The sequence below is a fragment of the Sinocyclocheilus anshuiensis genome, unplaced genomic scaffold, assembly GCF_001515605.1.
Source record: "Sinocyclocheilus anshuiensis isolate Anshui unplaced genomic scaffold, SAMN03320099.WGS_v1.1 scaffold376, whole genome shotgun sequence".
NCBI lineage: Eukaryota > Metazoa > Chordata > Actinopteri > Cypriniformes > Cyprinidae > Sinocyclocheilus > Sinocyclocheilus anshuiensis.
The window spans coordinates 328,619-350,810 of NW_015558600.1; the positions used below are offsets into that span (position 1 = coordinate 328,619).

General features: G+C 36.9%; 2 protein-coding genes across 3 annotated transcripts; both read right to left on the reverse strand.

The window, feature by feature from the left end:
• Positions 1 to 46: 46 nt before the first annotated feature.
• Positions 47 to 6,783, reverse strand: LOC107680153 (proteasome subunit alpha type-4). The gene is made up of 9 exons (XM_016475937.1): positions 6,621 to 6,783; positions 6,123 to 6,148; positions 5,967 to 6,009; positions 5,689 to 5,851; positions 4,630 to 4,707; positions 4,417 to 4,505; positions 3,175 to 3,305; positions 839 to 962; positions 47 to 258 (listed from the first exon to the last, which is right to left on the reverse strand). The coding sequence occupies exons 2-9, from the start codon at positions 6,123 to 6,125 to the stop codon at positions 104 to 106; spliced, it is 786 nt and encodes a 261-aa protein (XP_016331423.1). The 5' UTR covers positions 6,126 to 6,148; positions 6,621 to 6,783; the 3' UTR covers positions 47 to 103.
• Positions 6,784 to 7,521: 738 nt separating this feature from the next.
• LOC107680134 (iron-responsive element-binding protein 2-like) lies at positions 7,522 to 22,173 on the reverse strand. 2 transcript variants are annotated; one of them, XM_016475904.1, is made up of 21 exons: positions 22,105 to 22,173; positions 19,817 to 19,912; positions 19,513 to 19,678; positions 19,216 to 19,353; positions 18,719 to 18,964; positions 18,557 to 18,626; positions 18,239 to 18,422; positions 18,013 to 18,152; positions 17,741 to 17,912; positions 17,554 to 17,654; positions 16,883 to 16,999; positions 16,619 to 16,778; positions 16,398 to 16,533; positions 15,500 to 15,584; positions 11,298 to 11,579; positions 11,059 to 11,163; positions 10,475 to 10,617; positions 10,147 to 10,294; positions 9,942 to 10,064; positions 9,644 to 9,829; positions 7,522 to 8,520 (listed from the first exon to the last, which is right to left on the reverse strand). In XM_016475904.1, exons 1-21 carry the CDS (start codon positions 22,127 to 22,129, stop codon positions 8,407 to 8,409), a joined length of 2,937 nt encoding a protein of 978 aa, XP_016331390.1. In that variant the 5' UTR covers positions 22,130 to 22,173; the 3' UTR covers positions 7,522 to 8,406. The 2 variants fall into 2 exon arrangements, with proteins under 2 accessions (XP_016331390.1, XP_016331391.1); XM_016475905.1 differs by lacking the exons at positions 9,644 to 9,829; positions 9,942 to 10,064; positions 10,147 to 10,294; ... (1 more) ...; positions 11,059 to 11,163; positions 11,298 to 11,579 and adding exons at positions 13,482 to 13,667; positions 13,780 to 13,902; positions 13,985 to 14,132; ... (1 more) ...; positions 14,897 to 15,001; positions 15,136 to 15,417.
• Positions 22,174 to 22,192: the final 19 nt, after the last annotated feature.

The following is a 22,192-nucleotide window of genomic DNA, read 5'->3' on the forward strand; positions in this document are numbered from 1 at the left end:
GTGTTTAATAAAGAAAATGACAGATCGACAGACAGAGCAATATGAATCTCTCTTTGAATCCCAGCGGGCGTTTGCATTTTAATAGAAAACAAGTGCAAATGTGTTATTTGTCTTTCTCCTTCTGTTCTTTCTCTTTCTTGTCTTTCTCGGCTTTGGCCTCTTCTGCTTCGTGTTTCTTGATGAGCTCTTCCACTTCCTTCTGCTTGAGGACTTTGATTCTGGTCTTGCCGTTCTCTCGTGTCAGTGTGGCAATCTCCACTACGAAGATGGACAGAAAAAGGGAACACAATTAGATGTTTGTCCATAAAATTTGAAATTTTAAAGACTGTTCATACTTAATCTATTGAAACAACATCATCTTCAACATCTGTGAACAAGTATGCAACATCTTTCTGAGTTTTAAGGTAAAGAAAATAAAAAAGCTGCTTGTAAAATAGTCTAAATATATAAAAATAATATTATAATAAATCGAATATAGTCACAAATGCACTAGAAAAATTCAACATTTTCAACAGATAATTGTGATTTCATGTCAAGTGTTATTTTTTTTTGTTGCAACTGCAAAAAAGGTTGCAATCGAAACCTAAAATGCATTAAATTTACAGAATGTCTATTGTTTAAAAGGGTTTGTTGTTGTATGACCGTTCTGACTGCAGTGTGTGTGTTACTGCAATTCAGCACATGATCAGCTGCATTAAGCTGAGAGCTCTGTAGGTCTGTATATGGTGTCATGATCATTAATAATGCAGAAGTCTGCTCTCCGCCAGACTGCTTCGATCTATCTGCCTCGTCTGCATGCTAAAACATTTATTCCATCTCCGCCTTGCCAAACACACACCTTTCTCTGCTGAAAGCTTGCTGACGTCCATGGTCTTGTTCAGCACTTTGACGGCGAGAGCGAGGGCAGACGACAGAGTCATCTCTCCCTCTTTATAGTCCTGCTTCAGCATTGACACAGCAGCCTAAAACACACAAACACACACTTTTAAGTCTCTGAACTGAGGTGTTTTGAGATCTTTTTTTTTGTCAGAGAATAGAACAGAAGTCTTGAATTAAGGACAGGTGTCTCGTCGCCATCTACTGGCCGAATCATGATATTATTACAGTGCACTAGTAGACGTCATGATGATTGGTCATCTTTTTTTTTTTTTTTTTAAGAGGTTCTTTTTTTAATAAGCATGAAAAAAATCACTCAACTTTAAGAGAAAACTTGAATTCCAACATGCAACCTCACAGTTTGACAAACAAAAGAGTGATATGACAATCTACATGCTAAAAAGCAGTAATACGTAACATGTAAAATGCTTTGTGAGGACATCTGGGAATACTTTGAAGTAATAACTCTTGCACATTCTGTGTTGATTTTTGAGAGAAAAATCTGATAGATTTTAAATAGTGCTGTCAATCGATAAAAAAAATTTACTAATTAAATCACACATTTTTTCTGAAATTAATCGTGATTAATTGCAATAATTTCACAATCAATCTTCAAATTAACGTAGAAGCAACAAAGACAGTATATTTTTTATATTTGTTTAATGGCATCTTTTTTATGACTGAAGGCAAGTATCACTGATACCAATACTACTGATGTCTCTATGAAATTGTTTTTTTCCCTAATATTTAACCATTGACTATAACCATTCAACATTACAGTATAATTGAGCGCTATCAATTTGAACATTTATTAAGAGTTTAAAAAAAATAACCACTTCTAATTTAAGCGAACTTGAAACAATCTTCACATAAACCCATTATAATAAATGTCATATTTAGCTACATGTGCCCTTCAGCAAGTAGGAAATATACAGAAATTGAATAAACTTATCAAACACTAAATTCTAAATTAAATATAAACGAATCCTTAAAGCTACAAAAGTTATTGATTTCCTCTTTTCTTTTGTTCTTTGATGAACAGACATCACAGCAGCTGGTTATTAGCTTATTTTGGCTGCTGTTTCTTTAAGAGCTGAACATGACGCAGATCTGACACGCAATGTATTTTCACACAACTCTTTACCTTTTCTGACCCACTTCAGGTCTTAGTCTCTAGACACGTTCTTAAATATGACTCATATCAAATACTTGCATGCACAGTTGTAAGGCAGCTTTAATTGCTGCTTTTGTGTGTATGGCTGACAGGACAGGAAAATTCGTTTTTACTGTCAGCCTAGTATTTTTCTATTTTTTAAACTGATTCATTAAGCCAAATAATTCATATGAACTGATTTGGTTCAAATGAACAGTCCAAAATAAATTGGACTTTCTAGCACTAGTTGGACAGTTTCAAATAAGACAATGAAGCGTTCAGAATAACGTTTGTGTGCGTTTCACTCACTGCGCTGTTGTTGCCGATGCACGTGGCTTTCCAGCCTCCATAGTTTCCGCTGGGGTCACTCTGATAGAGCTGGAAGCCGTAGTGTTTGTCCCATCCCATATACAGCAGAGACACACCAAAGGGCCTTTTACCTGACAAAACACACATTCTGTTTATATTCCACAGCCCAAAACTTCACCAGGATCATGTTAGAAATAAATTAAAATGTTTTTGTATGTTGTACCTCCAAACTGTGTGTAAGCCTGTTTGATGTCACACAAGGCAGTAACCAGCTGCTCACAGGGAATAGGCTCCTGATACTGCAGCAGGTACCTGCATGCACATCATCACACACTACATCAATCCTGAGACTCTCATATTATGTATAATAAACCAATTTTGTCTTAGAACAACACAATGCAGCCTTTAGCAGGAGTCAAAGTGACGCTTCACTCACCTCTGTGCGATGAGCCTCAGCTCGTTTGTGAGGACGTTGGCATCTGACGTAATTCCCGCTACACTGCATGCCATGTCTCTGCGTTACAGAATCACCACACACCAGTGCCGTTATTATAAACTATAACTAAACTATTAAAAATCATTTTCAGTAGCTGAAATAAAGCTGACATGAAATAGAATATAATTAGATAAAAAAACTGAAAAACATTTTATATTTTAAATATTAATGCAATTCCTTCCATATCAAAGCTAAAGATTCATTAAGCCAAATAATTAATATGAACTGATTTGGTTCAAATGAACAGTCCAAAATAAATTGGACTTTCTAGCACTAGTTGGACAGTTTCAAATAAGACAATTGAAGCGTTCAGAATAACGTTTGTGTGCGTTTCACTCACTGCGCTGTTGTTGCCGATGCACGTGGCTTTCCAGCCTCCATAGTTTCCGCTGGGGTCACTCTGATAGAGCTGGAAGCCGTAGTGTTTGTCCCATCCCATATACAGCAGAGACACACCAAAGGGCCTTTTACCTGACAAAACACACATTCTGTTTATATTCCACAGCCCAAAACTTCACCAGGATCATGTTAGAAATAAATTAAAATGTTTTTGTATGTTGTACCTCCAAACTGTGTGTAAGCCTGTTTGATGTCACACAAGGCAGTAACCAGCTGCTCACAGGGAATAGGCTCCTGATACTGCAGCAGGTACCTGCATGCACATCATCACACACTACATCAATCCTGAGACTCTCATATTATGTATAATAAACCAATTTTGTCTTAGAACAACACAATGCAGCCTTTAGCAGGAGTCAAAGTGACGCTTCACTCACCTCTGTGCGATGAGCCTCAGCTCGTTTGTGAGGACGTTGGCATCTGACGTAATTCCCGCTACACTGCATGCCATGTCTCTGCGTTACAGAATCACCACACACCAGTGCCGTTATTATAAACTATAACTAAACTATTAAAAATCATTTTCAGTAGCTGAAATAAAGCTGACATGAAATAGAATATAATTAGATAAAAAAACTGAAAAACATTTTATATTTTAAATATTAATGCAATTCCTTCCATATCAAAGCTAAATAATAATTCTCTCTTAAAAAAATTATATTAATACAACTCCTCCCATATCAGAACTAAATAATGTTGATATCTTAAAAAAAGGCCAAAATGCACATAAGAAATTATTAAAACTTCAGGAATTTTTTTTGAATAAAATGTAAAAAAAATTAAATAAAGGCTAATTTAATAGAGATTTCTCAAGAACTGAAATTTTATTAAATATTAATTCTAAATATAAGCATTAATGCAATAAATCAACGGCATTAAAAAAAAAAGGGGGGGAAAAAAGAAAGTACTACAACTTAAACTAAAATTAAAATTAACTGGAAGAATTCAAACCAAAAATCTAAATATGAATAAGCCCTATAATAGTGCACAAAATCCACAAATATTTAGATTTTTTTAAATTATAAATATTAATTAAAGTTTTTTTTAATATTGAATCATATACAGCAGGGACACACCAAAGGGCCTTTTACCTGACAAAACACACATTCTGTTTATATTCCACAGCCCAAAACTTCACCAGGATCATGTTAGAAATAAATTAAAATGTTTTTGTATGTTGTACCTCCAAACTGTGTGTAAGCCTGTTTGATGTCACACAAGGCAGTAACCAGCTGCTCACAGGGAATAGGCTCCTGATACTGCAGCAGGTACCTGCATGCACATCATCACACACTACATCAATCCTGAGACTCTCATATTATGTATAATAAACCAATTTTGTCTTAGAACAACACAATGCAGCCTTTAGCAGGAGTCAAAGTGACGCTTCACTCACCTCTGTGCGATGAGCCTCAGCTCGTTTGTGAGGACGTTGGCATCTGACGTAATTCCCGCTACACTGCATGCCATGTCTCTGCGTTACAGAATCACCACACACCAGTGCCGTTATTATAAACTATAACTAAACTATTAAAAATCATTTTCAGTAGCTGAAATAAAGCTGACATGAAATAGAATATAATTAGATAAAAAAACTGAAAAACATTTTATATTTTAAATATTAATGCAATTCCTTCCATATCAAAGCTAAATAATAATTCTCTCTTAAAAAAATTATATTAATACAACTCCTCCCATATCAGAACTAAATAATGTTGATATCTTAAAAAAAGGCCAAAATGCACATAAGAAATTATTAAAACTTCAGGAATTTTTTTTGAATAAAATGTAAAAAAAATTAAATAAAGGCTAATTTAATAGAGATTTCTCAAGAACTGAAATTTTATTAAATATTAATTCTAAATATAAGCATTAATGCAATAAATCAACGGCATTAAAAAAAAAAAGGGGGGGAAAAAAGAAAGTACTACAACTTAAACTAAAATTAAAATGAACTGGAAGAATTCAAGCCAAAAATCTAAATATGAATAAGCCCTATAATAGTGCACAAAATCCACAAATATTTAGATTTTTTTAAATTATAAATATTAATTAAAGTTTTTTTTAATATTGAATATCAATACAATTCCTTCCATATATTAGAACCTCAACTCCTCTTGGGAAAAGGGGGGGAAAAAAGAAAGTACTACAACTTAAACTAAAATTAAAATTAACTGGAAGAATTCAAACCAAAAATCTAAATATGAATAAGCCCTATAATAGTGCACAAAATCCACAAATATTTAGATTTTTTTAAATTATAAATATTAAAGTTTTTTTTAATATTGAATATCAATACAATTCCTTCTATATATTAGAACCTCAACTCCTCTTGGGAAACCTTAAAATCCATAATTATCAAATCCTGAGAGTTTAAGAATTTAAAATCCTGATTTTAAGGCCACATAAATTATTTGAACCCAAATTTATTGAATTCCATACGGCAAACACTCACTCGTTGAGTTTGTAAATCTTCTCAGAGAAGAACACCTCATCCAGAAGTTTGTGGATGTTCCTCCTCTCTGCCGCCAGCAGCACGCCGTCATTGGCCAGGATGCCCAGACAGGTGCCAGCGTGGCCGATGGCCTCCATGGCATATTCTACCTGATACAGACGGCCTGCCAACAACACACACACACACACACTGAGACCATTTACAAATGACAAGAACTCAACATTTAGATTAATACCACACAATAAAAATAATAAGAGTGTAGATATGGGGGCTCTCACCCTCTGGTGAGAAAATAGTCGTTCTTGAGTCATATCTCCGAGACTGTTAAATAAAACAAAAACAAAATGTGAATCATTGTGATAAGATCTTATTATGAATTAGATAAACTGCATTAAAAATAGATGAAGAACATCCACTAATAATGCAGCTCTTACCATTATGCCCTTAAATAAAACGACTCCTGCAAACAGGAGGAAAAAAAATGCTTAATTGATCGGTAACAAATTGCACATACATTATTAACAATTATTACATTTAATAATTTGTTGATTTGTGCTTCTGCTGTCAGAAACTTACGACACTCAATGAGTAACGTTAACAAAATGAAACAGAAAACCCAAACACGTCTATAAACACATCTAACTTACCAGATACAGTGGTTTTACAATCTTAAAAATGAATATAATAAGAGACTGAAGCATAAATGTGAATTTTAAAGCTGCTTTCAGTTTCTCCTGTATGAATGTTTTAGCTTTAGCATTAGCACCTGCATAACAGCATGAAGCAGCAACTTTTCATTTAATTTAAAATGTATCCTACGCTCAATTAAATTTACATCAGTTCGGCTTTTCGCACACGCACAGAAGGCTTTACTTTGTGATGGGCATCATATATAGTGTGTAAAATATAGTAAAGTATTATTATTTTCATACCTAAAGCCTGTGCTCGCGCTGCCTGTTCACTGTTGCGGCTGCGACTCCGCTAAAGAATCTCACTGCAGCGAGAAGCGCGTCCACTCTGGATTCACTTCGATGGTCTGTCACGTGTGTTACGTGAAGCTCTGTGATTGGTTCCCTTTCTTTAGTTAGCGGTAGTGCTTGCAGTTAAGCTTTTTATGTTATTAAACAACTAAAAACTATAACTTGTAACAAGCACTAATTGCACTAAATCTGCACTACTGTCCCAAAATGTGTAAATGCCTTTTATGTATAGAATTATTGTATAACAGGAAAATCCCTCAATTAAGTAAAAATTTGAATTAAAAAGTCCCGTATTTGGGAAACCAGACTACAGTGGTTGCGCTGTACGTTTTTAATTCACTAGAAAAAATAGGTTCATGAAAGTCATTTGTTTCTGAATCAGACTACTGTCTGCTTCCAGGTGCCTTGTGCTGATTAGAGTGGGCGAGCTAGACTGAATATGCTCGTCTACATCCTACAGAAATGACTCGTTCAGTTATACAGCGCCCCCAGTGTAAGGGAAGCTACATGACCATACATTTGATCATAAATGTACAAACTATGAATATTTCAGAGCATATTTTAAACCAAAAATAAATTCTAAAATGCATATTAAAATATTTCAGATAATTAAATCAAATTTTACAATTGAGTATCGAATGTAATAAAAAGTTCTATCATATTTTGATTCACTACAAAGAACTGGTTCAAAGAAGAGTCACTCGTTTGTGATTTGGAATACACTGATTGTGCTGTATGTTTTTGATTAACTTAAAAATAACAGGTTCACAAGAGTCGTTTGTTATTTGGACTACACTGATTGTGCTGTATGACAGCCTATGTTATTATAAATACAGAAAAGACTAACTCAGCATGCTGATCACATTATTTATTAAAAAGTATTTACAATAACAGCATAATCCAAGAAAAGAATGATGATTTTTCATTTCTACTGCATCGTTCACCCCTGTGCTGAGGATTTGCATACTGTCTTCACATACAGAACACAAAAACTGAAGCCAAACATTGCAACAAGGCAAAGAGCACCGATAGTACCAAAACCAGCCATCGTTCACTCTCTAATGTGAGCTCAGATTAATATATTATGTTTATGGTTGAACTTACTTAGTCACTGTCGCTCATATTCCCAGTGACAGAAGACACTAAATGGACGATCATAATAAATAAATCAATATTCTACTGGATCGGATCAAATAGAAGAGTGCTTTTTTATCGTGACGGGAATATGTGGACGTGCATACAGAAACGAGAGCTGGTAAAATGAAGAAACAACAGTGTGCTGGAAAGCTTTGAATGTGTGGACACTTTCGCTCAATCAAATTGGCCGTGTCAAAATCAGCACCATGAAAGAAGAGCAAAGCCTCCGTTGGCTGTGAGGTCGTCGTGCAGTCTTCACGTCCAGCACCGAATACTTTCACATGGACTGAAAAGCTCAGTTCAGAAGAACAGTTTTTGACACACATTGCAGGCACTGCAATACAAAACGCCCAAATCAAACCTACCGAAGTTCATGCTCCACAACCAGACTGTGAAAATACACGCCGAGTCGCGTCTAGGTGTGGAGAGAATGATTTGGAGAGAAATGTTGGACATTTGTTGTAAGTGCAAAATAATGACGTCCTCCGGGACAGGAGGATTCGCAAACAAGAGGCACAGCCTTCAGAGTTCGTAAGGCCTCTGGGGGGCGCTGTTCTGATCAGAGGTCCATGGGCATCTCGGCGGCTATGAGTCTGATGTGCTACGGCAGCAGAGAACGAGCTACATACTTCAGGATGCCTCCGTGTCTGAAAAACGCCACATCCATGTCGTTCTCGAAAAGAGCCATGACACTGAAACTCTTCCCTGTGCTCGTCTGGAAACAAAGGCAGACATGAACATTAGATGTTGCATGGACAAAAATATGCTTGTAAAAGCAAACTGCAGTTTAATTAAGAGTAGGACTGGGCATGGATACAAATTTAGATTCACAAGCTCTCTATTTTGGTAACAATTTAATAATGTAATAGCAGAAAAGATATTCTTGCAAAAAGAAATTCTTTCTTCGCTATTACTATAAATTATATGGGAAACTTTGAACGTCTATATATTAATTTTAATAATGGCAGGTCACAAAATATGTAGTTCCATTGCTATTTATCTAACAGATTAGTTATTGAGTCTTGTTGAATGATTCGTTTAAACGACCAGTTCAAAAGAGTATTTTGTTTGTGAATCAACCTAAACTTTTGCTGTTTCCGATTCACAACAAAGAACTGGTTCATCAGCATCATTTGTTTGTGATTTGGACTACACTGACTGTGCCATTTGGTTTTGATTAACTACAAAGAACTGGTTCATGAGTCATGATTTGGACAACACTAATTGTGCTGTATGTTTTGATTCACTACAAAAAAAATAACTATCAAAAGATGTGTTTTTTTTTAAATCAGACTACACTGGTTGTGCTGTGTTTTTGATTTACTACAAATAATCAGTTGAAAAGAGTCATTTGTTTGTAAATCAGAGTACACTGATTGTGCTGTTTTTTTAATTCACTAAAAAGAACTGGTTCGTAAGTGTCATTTGACTGTGTATCAGACTACATTTGCTGCATTGTATGTTTTTGAATTCATAAAAAAAAAAAAGTTTCATAAGAGTCACCTGTTTGTGAACTGGACTACACTGGCTATTCTGAATGTTTTTGATTCACTACAAAGAACCGGTTCATAAGAATGATTTGTTTGTAAAACAGGCTATACTGATTGTGCTGTGTATTAGTTCACTAAAAAAAGTTAATCAGAGCAATTTTTTTGTGAATCAGACTACAGTGGCTATGATATCCATTTATGATTAATTAAAAAAGAACCAGTTCATAAGAGTCATTTGTTTGTCAATCACACTACACTGGTTGCGCTGTTACTGTGCGCCCCTTGCGAGCACCTCTCAAAAGAAATGCTGAAGTGAATTAATGTGTTATCCATTGTGAGTCGCACTACCTGTACTATGAGCTGTTGTCTGGGTATGAGCTCCTGTGGGATGTTGATGGTGAATCGCTCTTTTCCACACAGCTCCAGTGAGTCGGCATTCTGTCCTGGGAGGAACTGCAGCGGAGCGATTCCCATCCCTACCAAATGATTCCTATGAATCTTCTCAAAGCTCTCTGCTATCACCGCACGGACCCCCTATATAACACAGTTAAGACAGTCTGTATGTTAAGTGTTTCCTTTGAATTAATCACAGCAAATTGTGTAGCACAAAAGTGGTTCCTCAGGAAAAGGATTATGGGACCAGTACCAATAAATAAGGTCCTTTGGCGGCCCAGTCACGTGAGCTGCCAGAGCCGTACTCTTTTCCTGCCAGGATGATGAGAGGAACTCCATCTCTCTGATAGCGTTCAGCAGCTTCAAACACATCAAGCTGTGATGGGAAAACATACATCAAACCATGAGCTCAGAGTCAGAAGGAATCGTGTTCAAACTGGTTTAGTCTGGTCACTAACCGTCTGTCCTGATGGAATGTGCAGTGTTTTGGGTCCGGTCTTCCCGATGAGGCGGTTTTGAAGCTTTATGCTGGCAAATGTTCCTCGAGTCATTACAGCATCGTTTCCTCTCCGTGCGCCGTAGGAATTGAACTCACGAGGGGTCAAACTGAGTCACATGTATATAGGAACTGAACTTAGTTTCTAATCATCTTTATCCTAAACATATTAATGAAAAAGCATTTTTACTGCAAAAACGTAATGTAAATTATAATAAATGACTTTAAGGACCAATATATTAACATACTGAGAAGAAACAGTGCAAAAACCCCTACACAGATCATCTCACCGTTTGCTCTGCAGGTATTTGGCAGCAGCGCTGACTCTTGCGATGCTTCCCGCTGGAGAAATGTGATCGGTTGTTACTTTATCACCCAGAAAGAGAAGCGGGTATGCACCCTCAATGGACTGAGGAGTGCACACCTCTTTAGACTGAGACGAAGAGAAACGGGCCATATGTTAGTGTCAAAATACTGTGAACGTGATGCATCTGAATAACACTAGTGTAGTTACTGTTAACTAAAACTATTACAAATCACTTTCATTAATTGAAATAAAGCTGAATTACAGAATACTAAAATTACAGAAACTACAATTGAAAAAAGTTAAAGCTAAATAGAAATATTTAAAAATGCATAAAAATTACAACAAACAAAAACGAACAAAAAATGACAAAAGTAATTAAAATGACTAAAACGTAAACTTTACTAAAAATTACGCTAAATAGAATTAACAAAATTAAAACTAATAACATTTACAAAATTGCATTAAAAATGACAAATTATAATGAAAACTGAAAATATAAAAATAGAAGTTAATTCAACATATAAAAAAAAATACTATAATATATAAATAATATTGAATGACACTCACCAGTTTGCTGAAGAAGGACGGACATCGAATGTAAGTGGATTTGGGATCCCACGGGAAGAGGGCAGATTCGGCAGACTCTAAACTGTTCCAGAACGTACTTCCTTTCTGCAGACAATCACACAAATCAGCCAGTATTAACAGACAATTCTAATGAGTCAACTAATGCAGTGAATCAATCAATTCAAATGAATCATACTGTTATATTTTGTGGGGAAAATGTGCTATGATAATCCTCGCACCTCCATTCGGCTCCTCAGCTCTTTGAACATGGAGGCGATGACGATGTTCTCTTCCGTGTGGTTCACCTCTTCTTTGGATGGCCAGATATCCCGCAGATACACATCCTTCCCCTCTGAGTTTACCCCCAGCGGTTCTGTCTCCAGGTTGATGCTGACTGTACCTGCGATCGCATACGCCACCACCAATGGAGGTGAAGCCAAATAATTCGCCCGAACGCAGTCACACAGGCGTCCTTCTAAATGCCTGTTTCCAGACAGCACGCCACAAGCCACCAAATCACCCTGCACACAAGCAGACAGATTAATACACAGCAGATCAGAGAGAGGAAGTGAGACAGAAATAAGATTAAACTGTCTCACCTGTTTAATGGCGTCCACCACACTCTCAGGTAAAGGTGCTGTATTGCCCACACAAGTGGCACATCCATAACCCACCACCTCGAACCTGAAAACACATCATCAAAAGGCATGCTTATATAGTCAACTGTGAATGTGTTTATGTATAACAAAACTAATATAATTTTGAAAATGCCATTATTTTTTGTAAATAATCTATTATTTAAAAAAATGTTTTTTTTTTTGTTAAATGCATTTCGTTTTCTTATTTTTTTATTTTTAGGAGAAAGAAATAAAATATTTATTATTTAAATATATTACATTATTAAATATTTTTATTAAACATTTAATATTTCTTTATTTAGTGATAGCTTTCATTAATGATAACCTATGAGGGTGTACATATATGGCATTTTGAACATTTCACTAAAACTTATTGTTTTTATACTTATTGTAATACTTACCGTTTTTTATTTTTAAATTATAATATTTATACATATTTAATTTTTGTGTGTTTTAAATAATAAAAAAAAGGTTAAAATAGTTACACGAATAATAATAATAGAAAATATCTTATATTAATAGGAAAAGTTATTGTTACATATTAATAACAGAAATAAATTAATATGATTTATATTTATTATAGAAGTAGAACACAAAAGCACAAATAAAAAAAAACTATAAAAAGCTAATTAATAAAATGTATTAAATATTTCTAAATAAAATATATATTTAAAATTACAACAATGAATACTAGTGATGTTCAAAATATACATTTTTCCATTATATACATCTTATTATATACATATTATAATGTTATATCACTTTAGTAGAGTTTTCATTTTAATGATAGCTTATGTTAACAATAACCTTGCTATGTGTGAGTGAGTATGCGTATATATGGTGTGTATGGAGTGTGTACCCAAGTTTCCTGAGGTAGGGCAGGACTCCACTGGTGTTCAGATAATGTGTGACCGTTCCACTGCCAGGCACCAGACTGGTCCTGATATACGGTTTTACCATCAGACCAGCCTCGACGGCTTTCTTCGCAAGTAGACCTGAACAAATCAGACATACATGTGAGATGCACTAAACACTGTGCAAACAGCTCATATCAGATCTAGAGGTGAGATGACATTTGACCTGCGGCCAGCATGACGGACGGGTTGCAGTTATTGGTGCAGCTGATGACAGCAGCGATGACGACAGATCCATGCGCCAGGTTGTACTCGGCCCCCTCGTGCAGGAACGGGACCCGAGTTGCCTGCTTCTCTTTGGATATGTGGAAGCCCTTAAAACCCACCTTCACATTCATACAAAGCACAAAAAACATATACAGGTATTAGTTATGTCAAAGGTACTTTGCCACCAAGTTGGTAGGAATATTTTCTTCAATTTAATGTTCACCTTCTCATTCAGGCAGTTGATAAAGTCTTCCTTCATGCAAGTCACAGCAACTCTGTCCTGTGGCCGTTTGGGTCCACTGACATGAGGCACAATTGAGCTCAGGTTCATCTCGATGACCTATGACACCAACCGCATCACATGACTTGGGGGCAAATTCTTACTTTTTTTTTTTTTGCTTTTCTGGTTACTCATTTCAAATGTGAAGGTTAGTCAGTGATTTACACTACATTCAAAACATTTTCAAATGCTTTTTTTGAACTTTGCTTATCAAAGAATCTTTGATATCCATTTATGATTAATTAAAAAAGAACCAGTTCATAAGAGTCATTTGTTTGTCAATCACACTACACTGGTTGCGCTGTTACTGTGTGCCCCTTGCGAGCACCTCTCAAAAGAAATGCTGAAGTGAATTAATGTGTTATCCATTGTGAGTCGCACTACCTGTACTATGAGCTGTTGTCTGGGTATGAGCTCCTGTGGGATGTTGATGGTGAATCGCTCTTTTCCACACAGCTCCAGTGAGTCGGCATTCTGTCCTGGGAGGAACTGCAGCGGAGCGATTCCCATCCCTACCAAATGATTCCTATGAATCTTCTCAAAGCTCTCTGCTATCACCGCACGGACCCCCTATATAACACAGTTAAGACAGTCTGTATGTTAAGTGTTTCCTTTGAATTAATCACAGCAAATTGTGTAGCACAAAAGTGGTTCCTCAGGAAAAGGATTATGGGACCAGTACCAATAAATAAGGTCCTTTGGCGGCCCAGTCACGTGAGCTGCCAGAGCCGTACTCTTTTCCTGCCAGGATGATGAGAGGAACTCCATCTCTCTGATAGCGTTCAGCAGCTTCAAACACATCAAGCTGTGATGGGAAAACATACATCAAACCATGAGCTCAGAGTCAGAAGGAATCGTGTTCAAACTGGTTTAGTCTGGTCACTAACCGTCTGTCCTGATGGAATGTGCAGTGTTTTGGGTCCGGTCTTCCCGATGAGGCGGTTTTGAAGCTTTATGCTGGCAAATGTTCCTCGAGTCATTACAGCATCGTTTCCTCTCCGTGCGCCGTAGGAATTGAACTCACGAGGGGTCAAACTGAGTCACATGTATATAGGAACTGAACTTAGTTTCTAATCATCTTTATCCTAAACATATTAATGAAAAAGCATTTTTACTGCAAAAACGTAATGTAAATTATAATAAATGACTTTAAGGACCAATATATTAACATACTGAGAAGAAACAGTGCAAAAACCCCTACACAGATCATCTCACCGTTTGCTCTGCAGGTATTTGGCAGCAGCGCTGACTCTTGCGATGCTTCCCGCTGGAGAAATGTGATCGGTTGTTACTTTATCACCCAGAAAGAGAAGCGGGTATGCACCCTCAATGGACTGAGGAGTGCACACCTCTTTAGACTGAGACGAAGAGAAACGGGCCATATGTTAGTGTCAAAATACTGTGAACGTGATGCATCTGAATAACACTAGTGTAGTTACTGTTAACTAAAACTATTACAAATCACTTTCATTAATTGAAATAAAGCTGAATTACAGAATACTAAAATTACAGAAACTACAATTGAAAAAAGTTAAAGCTAAATAGAAATATTTAAAAATGCATAAAAATTACAACAAACAAAAACGAACAAAAAATGACAAAAGTAATTAAAATGACTAAAACGTAAACTTTACTAAAAATTACGCTAAATAGAATTAACAAAATTAAAACTAATAACATTTACAAAATTGCATTAAAAATGACAAATTATAATGAAAACTGAAAATATAAAAATAGAAGTTAATTCAACATATAAAAAAAAATACTATAATATATAAATAATATTGAATGACACTCACCAGTTTGCTGAAGAAGGACGGACATCGAATGTAAGTGGATTTGGGATCCCACGGGAAGAGGGCAGATTCGGCAGACTCTAAACTGTTCCAGAACGTACTTCCTTTCTGCAGACAATCACACAAATCAGCCAGTATTAACAGACAATTCTAATGAGTCAACTAATGCAGTGAATCAATCAATTCAAATGAATCATACTGTTATATTTTGTGGGGAAAATGTGCTATGATAATCCTCGCACCTCCATTCGGCTCCTCAGCTCTTTGAACATGGAGGCGATGACGATGTTCTCTTCCGTGTGGTTCACCTCTTCTTTGGATGGCCAGATATCCCGCAGATACACATCCTTCCCCTCTGAGTTTACCCCCAGCGGTTCTGTCTCCAGGTTGATGCTGACTGTACCTGCGATCGCATACGCCACCACCAATGGAGGTGAAGCCAAATAATTCGCCCGAACGCAGTCACACAGGCGTCCCTCTAAATGCCTGTTTCCTGACAGCACGCCACACGCCACCAAATCACCCTGCACACAAGCAGACAGATTAATACATAGCAGATCAGAGAGAGAGGGAGTGAGACAGAAATGGGAGATTAAACTGTCTCACCTGTTTAATGGCGTCCACCACACTCTCTGGTAAAGGTGCTGTATTGCCCACACAAGTGGCACATCCATAACCCACCACCTCGAACCTGAAAACACATCATCAAAAGGCATGCTTATATAGTCAACTGTGAATGTGTTTATGTATAACAAAACTAATATAATTTTGAAAATGCCATTATTTTTTGTAAATAATCTATTATTTAAAAAAATGTTTTTTTTTTTGTTAAATGCATTTCGTTTTCTTATTTTTTTATTTTTAGGAGAAAGAAATAAAATATTTATTATTTAAATATATTACATTATTAAATATTTTTATTAAACATTTAATATTTCTTTATTTAGTGATAGCTTTCATTAATGATAACCTATGAGGGTGTACATATATGGCATTTTGAACATTTCACTAAAACTTATTGTTTTTATACTTATTGTAATACTTACCGTTTTTTATTTTTAAATTATAATATTTATACATATTTAATTTTTGTGTGTTTTAAATAATAAAAAAAAGGTTAAAATAGTTACACGAATAATAATAATAGAAAATATCTTATATTAATAGGAAAAGTTATTGTTACATATTAATAACAGAAATAAATTAATATGATTTATATTTATTATAGAAGTAGAACACAAAAGCACAAATAAAAAAAAACTATAAAAAGCTAATTAATAAAATGTATTAAATATTTCTAAATAAAATATATATTTAAAATTACAACAATGAATACTAGTGATGTTCAAAATATACATTTTTCCATTATATACATCTTATTATATACATATTATAATGTTATATCACTTTAGTAGAGTTTTCATTTTAATGATAGCTTATGTTAACAATAACCTTGCTATGTGTGAGTGAGTATGCGTATATATGGTGTGTATGGAGTGTGTACCCAAGTTTCCTGAGGTAGGGCAGGACTCCACTGGTGTTCAGATAATGTGTGACCGTTCCACTGCCAGGCACCAGACTGGTCCTGATATACGGTTTTACCATCAGACCAGCCTCGACGGCTTTCTTCGCAAGTAGACCTGAACAAATCAGACATACATGTGAGATGCACTAAACACTGTGCAAACAGCTCATATCAGATCTAGAGGTGAGATGACATTTGACCTGCGGCCAGCATGACGGACGGGTTGCAGTTATTGGTGCAGCTGATGACAGCAGCGATGACGACAGATCCATGCGCCAGGTTGTACTCGGCCCCCTCGTGCAGGAACGGGACCCGAGTTGCCTGCTTCTCTTTGGATATGTGGAAGCCCTTAAAACCCACCTTCACATTCATACAAAGCACAAAAAACATATACAGGTATTAGTTATGTCAAAGGTACTTTGCCACCAAGTTGGTAGGAATATTTTCTTCAATTTAATGTTCACCTTCTCATTCAGGCAGTTGATAAAGTCTTCCTTCATGCAAGTCACAGCAACTCTGTCCTGTGGCCGTTTGGGTCCACTGACATGAGGCACAATTGAGCTCAGGTTCATCTCGATGACCTATGACACCAACCGCATCACATGACTTGGGGGCAAATTCTTACTTTTTTTTTTTTTGCTTTTCTGGTTACTCATTTCAAATGTGAAGGTTAGTCAGTGATTTACACTACATTCAAAACATTTTCAAATGCTTTTTTTGAACTTTGCTTATCAAAGAATCTTGAAAAAAAATTATTACTGTTTTCACGGAAATTTTAACTGCTCAACTGTTTTCAACATTGATAATAATAAGAATTGTTTCTTGAGCAGCAAATCAGCATATTAGAATGATTTCTGGAGGATCATGAAGACAAAGTAATGATGCTGAAAATTCAACTTTGAATCACAGGAATAAATTATTTTAAAATACATTGAAAACATCTTAAATTGTAATAATATTTTTTACTTTTATTCCCCTTAATTTTAATCAAATAAATGCAAACTTGTTGAACATAAGAGACTTTTCAAAACACCCCAAACTCTTAAACGGTTGTGTATAAAGACACATAAAAGGTAGAGTAGCAAAAACAACCTGTTTACTTCTCAAAATGCTCATTAAATCTAATTGAACCAACCTCTGAATACTGTGGCTCTTCTGATTGGTCGCCGTAGCTTCTGAAGAGTTTGATAGACTTCAGATAGTCTTCTAAAACAACAAGCTTCTCCTCACTGCAAACTGATAAGAAAAACATTTCTGCATCAAGTTACATCCTTACAAACACTTGAAACTTCATAATCTAAAGTACACAGTATGGTCCGTACTGGTGTGTTTAAAGTGCTGAAGGGTGATGTCATCCACAGGAAAGAAGCTCACGGTGGCGTTGTACTCGGGGCACATGTTAGCAATAGTGGTCCGATCGGAAGCTGAGAGCTGCTGTACACCAGGCCCAAAGAACTCCACAAACTTCCCGCCGATTCCTGCCTGACGCAGATGCTGAAACACAAAGATCAGATCAGTGCATGAAACGTCATTAAGATTTGCAAATTCACTGATCCGCATGTCATACATTAAGAAAACAAGGACCTCGCTGTACCTTAGTAATGCCAAGTACGATATCAATGGACGTGGCAAGAGGATTGATGGTCCCCACGAGTTTACAGCCGATGACCTGTGGCAGAGTCAAAGACACTGGCTGACCTAACATGACCGCCTCCGATTCAATACCTCCAACTCCTGAGAGAGAGCATGAGAGAGACATTGTGAGATAAACAAGACAGAAGATTGCACAAACATAACACAATACCTGACATCATGCTCACCCCAGCCTAGGATCCCGAGGCCGTTGATCATGGTGGTGTGGGAGTCCGTTCCCACCACACTGTCAGGATAAATAAACCCCTCCCCTTCCTGTACCACCTGACACAGGTACTCTAGATTCAACTGATGCACTGTGTTGATGTCTGGCGGAACCACGTTGATGTTTTTAAAGGCTTTTGAACACCACTGGAGGAGAGAATTGTGAAAAAACAAGACTTAAGTACTGTTTAAAAGTTTGTTTCATAACTTCAATGTGATGTGAATGGCGTTTTATGTTGTTTTCATGTAAATAGAAATCATAGAAAGTTCTGAAAACTCACCTTAAAGAACTGCAGCCTCTCTTTGTTTCTGATTAGCTCCATCTCTTGGTTTCTGATCATCGTTTCAGGCCTGTGTGTGTCAGACAGACATCAAGGCATCAGAGAATGCAGACAGATTAATGTGAGAGCATGTGTTAGTGTGTGTGTGAGGTGTAGACGTACTCTGACACGGGCTGCAGGTGGAAGGGGCACAGGAGGGGTGTATTCTCTATCTGTACAGCTGCGCTTCTGCCACTGGGGGCGTCGGAACAGGAAGCTTTACTGCAGCCGCCCCGATGACCTGGTCGTTGACCCGCACAGTGACTGCCGCTGCTGCTGCTGCTCCCTCGTGGAGATGGTTGGCAGGCAGGAGATCTGACGGTGGCACCATGACTCTCATCCATGGGGCTTGGAGGGCCCTGGATGGCACTGAGAAATCAGGCAAATGCTTGTTAGCAGTTTTGTTGCTTGATGGTGACAACATGTCGCATCGTGCCTGGTTAAGCTCATAAAAATAGATTGTTTTCACAAAAACAGTAGCACAATACATTATCACCCTAATTACTGTGTACGTTAGGAATTCTGGCCGTAATCATTGTTTATGTTAATGCTGTAATTATTGGGTTTTAAAACATAAATACTGCCTTAATCTGTCCTTAAGCCTTTGCGTTCACTCTCACCATTTGCTGTAGTCAATCTGCAGAGAATGATCTACAATGAGGTCTGTGGGGCATCTGGGGTTCACCAGGTTCGGATCGACCCCCTGTTTAGCTAAAGCATCTCTCATGGCTGCCAGATCCACCATAGCAGGAATTCCCCTGTGAATACAATAGAGCTATCAGGACATATCCAACCTTATGAACAGGCCCAGTTAGCATGCGAATGAAGATAGGGCTGTTAATCTAAATAAAACCGATTTCAGGGGAAAAAAATCAATTTGTTTTTTTCAAATTTTGCAGCCCTAGTCGATTACTCACGTAAAATCCTGTAGCAGAACCCTGGCTGGTGAGAACGCAACCTCAGCCTGGTTCTGCTGCTTCTGCCAGTCCAGAATACTGGAGACATCGTCTGTCTTTATGTAGAACCCGTCACACTTCCGGATGGTGGACTCCAGGAGAACCCGCATACAGAACGGCAGTTTCTCTACAAGAGAAAGAGCCTGTTCGTATTTTTGCAAGACTTTGCAAGATTTAATTAAATTTTTTATAACAAGTGATGTTAGCAATGATGCCACTTACATCTGTGCATGATTTAATTCCATTAAAGCATTGAGTAACTCACCGTATCTGACATCACTCAGCTTCTGTGGGTTGAAATATCGCCGCTCTTCATACTGTTCACTCTGGAGAGTGTCGATCAAATGGCCGAATGGATGTTCTGTACAGAATAAAAGACCTTATTGAGGATTTTGAGATTGATCTGATAAATGAATGTAATTTACATAACAGTGACAGGAAAATAATGGCTTGTTTGTTTAAAACTTATTAATCTGATCTGGATTTGGGTTTGGCTTTGACTGTGTAATGTGCATCTGCAATGACCAAACAGAATCAAAACTGGCCCAGATTACAGCAGACCAACATCTACAAGGCTAACATAACTCAAAGAGAGTGTATCGCTTCTTAAACCGCCTCTGTTTACTGGCCTTCACCTCTTCCCTCCTAAAGTCCCACTTAGAAGTCACAAGTGTGCAGCTGTGGGACTCGTGTTGGCAGTGAGTACTGAGAGCTTACAAGCCCAATTCACAACTGTTCAGGGCAGAAACGCAAGCATTAAATGACATGTGAACATTCAATTTAGGGATGCAACAAAAATTCAGTAACAAGAGAAAGAGATAAATGAAAGTGACACGATCCAGGTTCAAAGCCGAACACTGACATTTATAGAAGCATATTATGATCAAAATTCAAACACAAATTAAGTATTTGCATTTCCTAGCTGTGCCTAGAAGCAGTAGCCCTCTTGGTTACTGAGAACAATAATAAACCATTTTCATGTTTTCTCTCATGGAAGAAGGCAGAGAAGGCAGCTTCTGTTACTTAAGAACCTGTCTATTTTCTTTTCAAAACTAGAAAAACCCAGGCATTTTATTCTTTGTTGTGTGTTACCAAGCAGTCTATTGTTAAAAGACACAGAAGTACTTATATTATACCAATACAGAGTTTTGTGATCACTGTTACTATTTTTACCTTAATTGTGTGTCAAAAAACAACATTTACTGTGTTTTTGGAGTAGACATTGTTTACAGTCAACTATGTATTGAAAAACAGATCCATAATTGTACTGCTATCAACCTCTCGCTCTCTCTTATTTTTATTAAAATAAATGAACACTTTTAATCAGTAAGGACACATTAAATTGAGCAAAAGTGTGACAGTTCACTAATCAAAGAGAGATCAACAAAACCAAATCCTCATCCGTGGGCATGATATAAACACACTAGTGCTGATGCACAGCAGTGTAGCACAGTATATTGTGACCCTGTGTGACTGCATGTGTGGAGGATGAACACGCACAGACACGCTTATCACTCAGTCACAGCCTGCGTCTGCTGCATGCCTTAGATTAGGTTAGATGAGATCAGATTAAACAGAAACTGCAGCAAAGGAACACAAACCAGCATTGCCACATCCAAACACACAAAACCCATGATCTATATTTATGACATGGAAGATAAAGACACTGGGTGGGAAAGTAAATAACAGACAATCAGATTACAGAAGGATCAGTCCACTGACATGAAAACTAATATGCACAGTTAATTATAATTATACACCTTTTACTTCTAAAAGAAACCTTTTGGCATTGCAGACCTTAAGACTATTTTTAGTACATTTTTGAGGATAATTCCCTCCCAATGTTTCCCACAATGTAGGTTTTTACCGTTTTGGGGACATTTTGTTCATTTTAAGACACTATTTGTCCCATTTATGAAAGTTTTACAGCATTTAAGACAACCTCATATTAAGATAAAGAGGTTTTGTTACAAGCAGTTGTATAACTATTAAGAAATATTTAATAACTACAGAGAAAGGCTGTGCTTTGCCCTTAACAAAGTACTATAGTATAGTGACTGAAAACTATAGTAATACTACAAATCAAATGTATACACATAAAAGTACTAAGTGATTACCATATACCAATACTACGGTATTTACATAGTACAGCAAGGTAAGAACACTACGGAAAATCATGGTACATGTCCAGAAAGCATGGTAGTACCATGGTGCACATGTGTTATTGCAAACAATACATAATAATCGAGCATTGTACATAACAGGCTGTGTCTCAATGCTAAATGAGCATATTTTTAGGCACCCTACACGCATAAAACAGTTGCTGTCAAGTTCACTAGGCTTTGATACACATCAGTTTGTGATCGTTCTGGATGTCAGTCGCTCTCTCGCCGCTAGCCGCACTGCTAACGACAAAGCCGCCTGTTTCATCCTTCTAAAAGTTAATATTTAAGAGCTGTTTTAACACACAATTGTATAACAGGTTATATATATATCTGTCAGAGCGCAAATGAGATGAATATTGTTGTTTTTGTCAGTAAAAACAGCCCTTACCGTGCTGAGGTGAACCGAGCGCCATGATGACTCCTAAAATGAACACGACTCCACTCGCGACAGCGAGCCAATCAGCACACAGAACCTC